The sequence below is a fragment of the Myotis lucifugus genome, unplaced genomic scaffold (assembly GCF_000147115.1).
Source record: "Myotis lucifugus unplaced genomic scaffold, Myoluc2.0 scaffold_1, whole genome shotgun sequence".
NCBI classification, from domain to species: Eukaryota; Metazoa; Chordata; class Mammalia; order Chiroptera; family Vespertilionidae; genus Myotis; species Myotis lucifugus.
This window is the reverse complement of record NW_005871049.1, coordinates 12,931,869-12,940,326: the sequence shown is the minus strand read 5'-3', so window position 1 is coordinate 12,940,326 and position 8,458 is coordinate 12,931,869. Positions and strand designations below refer to the sequence as shown.

Here is an 8,458-nt window from a genome sequence, read left to right as displayed (position 1 = left end):
CACCCCATCTTTGGACAAGCACCAACTAAGTTCCCATGTAACTCCCCCACCAGTAGTACATTTAGAGTGCATGCATAGGAAAATGAGTGTCTAGCTTCTCCTTTTACTAAAGGAAGCAGAACATAGTCTACTTATTTCAGGGAGTGAACTGAAAATGAAAATACCTTCTTTATTCCATTGGTGTGTTCTGAACTTGCATAAATTGGTGCTGGCAATCTTAATACATAATTAACCATATTTGTATTTACTTAATAATAAATGAACACATCTTGCAAGGACCCCTTTTCTTGCTTTGTATTTGGAATGTCCAAATGAACTGGACATATTGAATGATTCTAGATGAGAATGTTTCTGAAACTACCTCAGGAGATAAATCCTTTATTATGGAAACCTTCTTATCTGATAGGTATCTTGTATGTAAACATTTTTTTCTAAAGATTTATTATTAAAAGTTTTTTTTACTTCCTTGGTTGCAGATTCATTTTAACTTTAACACTTGGTTAAACTCCAAGAGCTTGCAGTGGTGAAATCTGAGCAACCAGTTTTGCCAACTCATTGCTACTTCTGTGGATGTACCCTCTGTGAATGTACCATAGCAGAGAGGTTTAACCCAAACTTAAACTCTCATCAATGTGTACTAGATCCATGCAGTAGGCAGATATAGTCTTCCTTAATCCCAAAATGGCTTTTTCCTTTTACCACCCCAATCTGACTTTAAGATGACTTACATTTTGTCCTTTTCTCTAACAAAGAGATTTTCGCTTTTAGTTAGCTTTTTAAGAGACTTTTTAACTTGACCAGGCTAATGTAGCTGCCTTTTTCTTGAATTTTTAAAAGATAGCCTTGCCACCATTGATTATGTCTCTAGGAAGACACATTAGCAGAATAGTAGCCTTTCTCAAAACATTGCAACTGTGCCCCATGCACTTTTCCTGCAAATTAGAATGGTGATAATTAGCGTGACTTGGAAGTCATGGTTAAAAATGACAGAGCCATCTTCAGTTTCTGCCAACTTGCAGCACTCACCTCAGAACCATTAGTTGGGAGGGAAATTTCTTTATTATTTTATATTATTTATTACTCTATCACATCTTTTTATGGGAGATTAGCCTAATTTAAAAATTACAACTGTGGAAATCTTGGATCCTTCTTCAAATTCCTTGCTTTTATTTTAAAAATTAATGTATAATATCCTATAATGTTTGTTTAATAAAATTATTATTCCCCTACACATCCAGGAACTGCTATTTAAGGAAGATATGCTACTTACCCTGTGGCTTTGAAGAAATAAAATTATTGCACTACATAAACAAAAACATACACAATTACTACAAATACGTATTCTGTGGATCTGATATTATTATTATTATTATTTTTTTTTTTTCTGAAACAGCCTTTTATTAAACAGCAAAGCAAAATTGCAACACAATTATAAACATTTGTAAATTAGGTAACAAAAAGGATGCAAAATGTTTTGCATTATGATTATACCAGTATATTCATATAGCTAAAGTCATTCATTGAATCATACACCAATACAAACATAAGATTATTCCATGATTAAAAGTAGCCCAAATCTAGTAACTATAATTTATATTAATGAATCTCTTTTCCTATATTTTTATATTAATTCTGATATTAATTTCCTTAGCAAATGGAATCTACAAACTAAATTTTAAAAAAATTGTTAAAGAATGATTAAAACTCTGCATACCAAGTAGCTGGGCTTACAGAAAACTCAGGGAGAAGTAGTGAGATAAAATACTGAACATTATCGATTAGTTTACATGAAAACTCTCCCATTTTATTCATGATTCTGATACCAATACACTCAAAAGATTTTGCAAAAATTGATCTGCTAGATACTATAAATATACTTTGAGACCAAACTCTTTGTAACTATTGTAGATGCGGTTTACATAGGTGAGTCAAACTTAATCCACTTTCATATATATCCCCCAAAAGATCTAATCTGTGCCAGAGATAACACAAATATGGAGTAAAAATATTTGGAGTTGGTTACTACTATTTACCAAGTACTTTTTCCATCCTATTTCTATTTTTCCTCAAAATTTTTGTATTTCAAACATCCGTACAACCAGAGTTCATCTTTTCAGATTCCAAGTTATTTTGTGTAAAAGGAAGTTTCCAATCACAAAATTTCCCAACTTGCCAATTCAGCTTCAAGAAAAACGCCCACTTCATTTTTATAGCTTCTGTTTTCAAATGATTAAAGAAAACCAACAATCCTACCTAAATCCCAGTATTAAATACAGTCATGCACTGCTTAATGACTGGGATACGTTCTGAGAAAAGCATCACTGGGGAATTTTGTTGTGCAAACGTCACAGAGTGCACTTACACCAACCTAGATGGTATAGCCCACTACACACACCTAGGCTACATGGTATATACCTGTTGTATCTTCAGTCTGTCATGGACTGAAACGTCATTTTGTGGGCGGGTGGCTGTATAATAAATAACAATCCCTAACTTTTAGTTAAGTTTCAACAATACTGTTCAGGTTACTCTCATAAATGATTAACTACTAAAATTGCTCTTACAAATGTGAAACCAGTTTTTCCTTCAGGATAAGGGAAATGGGAAGGAAGGAAGAAGCAAATGAAGAAGAGGCACAAGATGGTAGACAGGGTACATAAAGCTGTGCATTCAGTACATGATTTTGGTCACTTTTCACAACATGGTTATTTTCTTGTATCTCCTACTATATAATAAAAGACAGTGCTGAACCTAAATCTGATAAGACATCAAGTTTCATAAATATAAGCATTTCTAATTATAAAGTCTCTACATTTTCATGTTTTCATAGACTAACATAATACACAAACTCACGGAAGTCTGTTATGCTCTTAATTTTGCCTAGATCTGACATCATCTTCATAAATATTCAATGAAGCCACAAACAAAAGTACTATAACTTCTGGAATCTATCCAAGTTTTTAAAAAAAAGATCAGCAGCAATCCATAACAGAGAAAGGATATTGATCTCTTACTTTCTTTTGCTTTTTGTGTCAGTTGTTTGAAAAACACTAGAAGCTGACATGAGGTTTTCTATATATTGTCCAAGAACTTGGTTTTCTGATTTTAGCTTCAGATTTTCTTCCTTCACTGCATCTACCCTTGCAGAGAGGTCTATATTAAAAATAAAAAAGCCCATTATCGATAACATGATGGCAATGTTTCCATTGGACAAAATGCTTAAGATTCATTCTTGAGAGAACACAGTTCTTACATTTTCTATTTTTAAACTGAGATTACTTTAGAAGTAAACAGAGTGCAAATAGCCAAAGTTCCTAAAATGACATTTCACAGTAGACTAAATGTTATTCTTTATAAACAGCATTTATGTTGACTAAAACCTAAAAGGGTTTTTAAGATGTGGTAGGTGAACACAACTGAATTTATATACTGGATATAGAAAGCTGGTTTCCAAGCAATTGAACATTTTGTATTTTTACATTAGCAAAAAATTCAAAAGATGTAGTTCTTGACGATCAAATAAAACATCACTAACATTCATTCCTTTAACAACTAAGTATTGGGTGCCCGCTAAAGCCTGGCACTCACTGTTCCAGAGGCAACAGTAACAAAAAAGAAAGGTCTCTGCCCTCACAGAGCTTATATTTTAATGTGCATTTAGGGGGCCCCAAGTGGGGGTCAGAAGAAAAAGCAAGAAGAGTAAGGGTCACCGAAAGCAAAGGGAAGTAGCCCTTTTATACAGTATAGTCAGGGACAGCTATTTTGATCGAGGAAATTTGAACACAAACCTAAAGTGAAGGAATGAGCCTAAATAACTATGGGAAAAAGCAGGGGGGAACAGCAACTGCTAAGACCCTGAGTAGAAGCATACAGAAAGAACAGTGGGGGATGTGAGGGGCAGAGTATCTGGGGTAGAATGTAAGAGGCCTTGTGTGTGACACGGCTCTGAAAGGTAGAAGGGAATAGACTTCCAGAGAATAACTTGGCTTTTATGAACTGTGACGTGGGAAGCCACTGGAATGACATGATCTGCTCACTCTGGTGTCAAAAACAAAAACACACACACAGAAAACTCAAAACCCCCCAAACCTCAACCTCTTAATTTAATTAAAAACCAAAAGATGTCTCAGTGTTAGTATTAATTTTATGTAAGACATTTAGAAAATGAAAAACTCAGATCAATTCCCTTTTAATCTCGGGGGTGAAAACCGCTTTCAGTACAAGACTTAGTAACACAATGTTACCTTATGAAAAGGAGCTCTCATGTACTGAGTAGCATTATGATAGACTTTTAAGAGGGAAGCTTAAGGACACTATTTGACTTCCTATTGAAGCATATCTGTTCTTTAAAATCACCAAAGCTACAGGCCCCAGGGAGAAGGGGACGGGGGAAACTATTGAAATGGGCTTGAAATTTATACTTTTTAAAACTGCTCACTAACAAAATTTAACAACACAAAGGCTCACAATTTCAATTAATTTATGTTAAGAAAGCTACAAAATGCAAACTAACCTTCAAGTGTGTGTTGGAGTTCCAACACTTGATTAATAAGTCGTGTTTTTTCCTCCAATTCCACCTGATTTTCAGCATCAACTGCTGTAATAAAAAGGTTCAAATTTACCATAAACATTAGGTACCATTTGTGTAGGGTAGCACTTAAAGATCTGCAAAATGTTTTATATTTACTATCTAACTTGACTTATGCAAGAGACCTGTGAAGCAAAAAGTTCTATCCCCACACTGCAGATAAGGACACCAACGTGAAGAGAAAGTGTTTTGCCAATATCTCACAGTTAAGGAACAGAAGCTGCCTTAAATCCTTCCCAGAACTAGAAGAGATATAAATGAGTAAATTAGCCAAATCCAAAACTCTAAATATTCTTCTCTGTTCTTTCCATTGCTTAATAAAGCAAAAGCACCCACAAAACCAGGATTATACAAAAGGAAAATAAAGAACATACCATCCATGTCAGCATTCATCATCTTGGGTAACAAACTTTTGGACCTCGGATACAAAATCCTTGGTGACTGGTCTGCAACCAGAAAAAGAAACATAAACACAGAGAAATGAAATTTAAGCTTGTTTTTCAAAAGAAAATTATATGACCCAGTGGGATCCTTTCATATGCTTTACTGTTTCTAAGAATAAACACCCAATGGCTAAGTAAGCAAAGGATATGTACAAATAGTTTACAAAGAGAAGTAAATAAGAGAAAGTGCTGTTTCTTGGTTATCAGAGAAATACATAATAAAATACAACTGTACATCTAGTATTTTTTAAAAAGATGATCAGCCCTGGCCAGTGTTGCTTCATGGTTAGAGTGTTGTCCCATGTACTGAAGGGTCACAGGTTCAATTCCCAATCAGGGCACATCCCCAGGTTTTTGTTCGATCCCTGGTCTGGGTGCTTACAGGAGGAAAACAATTGATGTTTCTCACATCAATGTTTCTCTCTCTCCCCCTCCCTTCTTCTCTCTCGAAATGGGGGGCAGGGAGGAGAGAGAATGATCAATGCTAGCAGTTATGAAAAAACTATTAAAATAATGCCATTGTGCATTAATATAGTAAATGCTTCACATTTAAATGCATCAAATCAATAGAACACTGCAATTTACAGATGTGGACATTATATCTCAGAAAGTCTATGCATCTTGCCTTAGATTTCTGAGCCAACGTCTGTACCAATTATTTGAACCCAGGTCTAACTACAAAGCCCCCTTTTCCCATCATGCAATGGAAGAAACTGTAATAGGACCTTAATCCAAGTTTGCCAAACATTTTGCAGCTCCTGATGTCAAATCCCTTTGATATTTCTACTAACTAAGCAACTGAGGATAAATTACATTCCCTTCAAGCTGCATCAACTGTGAACATGGTTTGTTTGCTCGGGCCTGTTCAAGTTCTGACTTGTTCTGGTTACATAAATCCACAAATTAAGGAACTGTTTGGCCAAACAAGGATCAGAACGGGAGGAAGATCCCGAGGAAACGGCTATGTATATTGAGGGCAATGAGCACAGCACAGAGTATATAGACAGAGAGCTGTGGATCCGGTGCAGAAAAGGTGTTGGGACCACGGCATAGCACGTCCGTAACACCGTTACGTCACAGTACTGGGATCAATGCACTGCACAACAAAAGCCCTGCTCTTTCTCGGTTCCAACAGAACCCCCCCAAACAGGTCACCCAAGAAGATGCTAACCCGGGAGCTACTTTTCAATGCCTGGACAGATGTCGCCGGCCCTCACCGTACCGCTCACTTGCCCCCAGAGCATCGGCGGCCAAGCCCAGGCGCGCCAGGTCCCCTAGCGCCATACGCCCTCCCGCGGCCCCATTTGAGGGCGGGGGTGCTGGACAGCGGCCTGGGCTCCAGGGCGGCGGGGAGAAGGCGGCAGGACGTTCCGTCAGGGGCCGCGGGCGCCCCCACGCCCAGAGGAACCTCTGGGCCCAATGATGAGACGATGAGAAAAAGAGATGCGCGGCCGTTCTGCAGGGAGCCAGGTCCCAGCCGCCCACCAGACGCCCAGGCCCCAGGCCGCTCCTCCCGGGCCCCGGTGCACCGAGCCCGGTCCAGCCCGCCCCGGCCGCTGGGTCCTCGGCGGGACCGAGGCCACAACTCCAGTCGCCTGGGCCAGGCCCTCTGCTGCCCAAGAGCCCTCACCTGCCGTTCGAGGCGCCGGGAGGGGCAGGTACCTGGAGGATGCTTCGGGCCCGACACTTGGAGCAATTGACACTGGCAGCTCCGCCCCCTCCGCCCACAGAGCTTGCGCGGAGCCGGGAGTCCCGCCCCGTCCCGCCAATCACCGCTCCAGGAGGCACGCATGCGCATTAGCTGCCCGGCGCCCCAATCGTCTTCCCTCTTAGCTCCAGGATCCACCTTTTACTTTAACAAAAAAAAAAAAGGACATTGGCATCCAATCAGCATTTAGGTCATTGGGGGCGGGTCCTGGAACAGCAACAGCCAATGACAGCACAGAAGGAAAGTTAAGCGTGAGAAAGCCGACGCCAGCAGGGCGTTCCTCGGGTCTCCGCGGGAGCCTGAAAATTGAGGTCACAAATCCAGTAAGAAAACTCTTGACAGTTGTCAGGAAGGAGGTTGGTAAAAAGAAACGCCGGGCAAGAGAGAAACACAATGTAGGAAAGGAGCATTCCTGGAGGTAACAGATATAGAAGGCCAATGCAATTCCGTGGTTCCTCAGTTCTAAAAGCAGACTCTTCCATTTTTTTTTTCACTTCCCAAGTCGCAGAGCTCCTACGTGCACCTCTCGTAGATTGTTCCTCTCCGCAACCCTTCCAAAGACCATTGGATAATATTTTAGAGTTGACAAAATACCTTAATTGTACTTTGGTATATAGCGCTTTCTCTCACCTTATTCCATATTCATCCTCACAACAACCCACAGAAAGAAACTGAAGCTTCATAGTAAACAAATGTCTTGCTCAAGGCCATCCCCGCAGTGTGTCAGGCTTTGGGGTGTAATGTAATCTGGCTTGATACCATTCACAGATAGACGGCCCTTGACATAAAGCACACCCTGTTTGTTTTCAGTATATGGTGAATACATGGTGGTAGCATTCATGGTGGTAGCATTCTCCTCAGTTATAGGGGTGACATTATGACTACCTGTTTCTTGGCTTTTTACTTTGGGTACAGTTTGCTTATATTTTGCCGAGTGAAAATAGCCAGGCAGAAAATGTACAGTCTGTATGATTTTATTAATATAAAGTTCTAGAGCAAACAAATCGTATCTAGTGTGATAGAAGTCAGAACAGTGGTTGCCTGGGGTGGAAGATGAATAGAGGGTTGACCTCAAAGGAATAGGGGGAACTTTCTGGTGTAATGGAAATGTTCTATGATACCTTGATGGACGTGGTAGTTACACAGTGTATCCTATAACTTACAATGTGTGTATTTGATTATGTATTATATTTCTTTAATAAAACCGATATTTTTAAACAAGAGAAGATTCCTTTAGGGTTTGAAATATTCTAGGCATGTTTCTTGGGTTATTTTACTCAGTCCTCAAACAATCCAGTGATCTAGATGTTATCTATCCCATTTTACAGATGAGAAAGTCAAGGTTCAATATCATATAGCTAGTGATAGGCTGAATCGAAACCTACCTTTTTATCTGTAAAACGGGTATCATAATACCTACTTCGATGAATCTCTATTAGAATTGTCAAAATTAAGTAAAAATAAAGCACTGCAAAGACTTCTCAAATTGAAATGCTTTGAAATCACAGCCCAGAGAAGGTGGGTTGGAACTTGCAGGCCAACCTAACCAACTCAAGTTTCTACTAAGGCAAAAATATCAACATTCTTCATAGGACTGAAACAAGACCCAGGAGCTCATAGTGTAACAGTCAAAATATCCAGGATCTAATCCACAGTTACTCCGTTTATGAAGAAGCATAAAAATCTCAACTCACATGAAAGTCATCAATAGATGGCACA

General features: G+C 39.2%; 1 protein-coding gene across 2 annotated transcripts; it reads right to left on the bottom strand.

The window, feature by feature from the left end:
- Positions 1 to 1,372: 1,372 nt before the first annotated feature.
- SCOC (short coiled-coil protein) lies at positions 1,373 to 6,750 on the bottom strand. Of its 2 annotated transcripts, none has more exons than XM_023754544.1 (4): positions 6,662 to 6,750; positions 4,963 to 5,034; positions 4,514 to 4,597; positions 1,373 to 3,153 (listed from the first exon to the last, which is right to left on the bottom strand). In XM_023754544.1, exons 2-4 carry the CDS (start codon positions 4,982 to 4,984, stop codon positions 3,011 to 3,013), a joined length of 249 nt encoding a protein of 82 aa, XP_023610312.1. In that variant the 5' UTR covers positions 4,985 to 5,034; positions 6,662 to 6,750; the 3' UTR covers positions 1,373 to 3,010. The 2 variants fall into 2 exon arrangements, with proteins under 2 accessions (XP_023610312.1, XP_023610316.1); XM_023754548.1 differs by having other exon boundaries at positions 4,514 to 4,594.
- Positions 6,751 to 8,458: the final 1,708 nt, after the last annotated feature.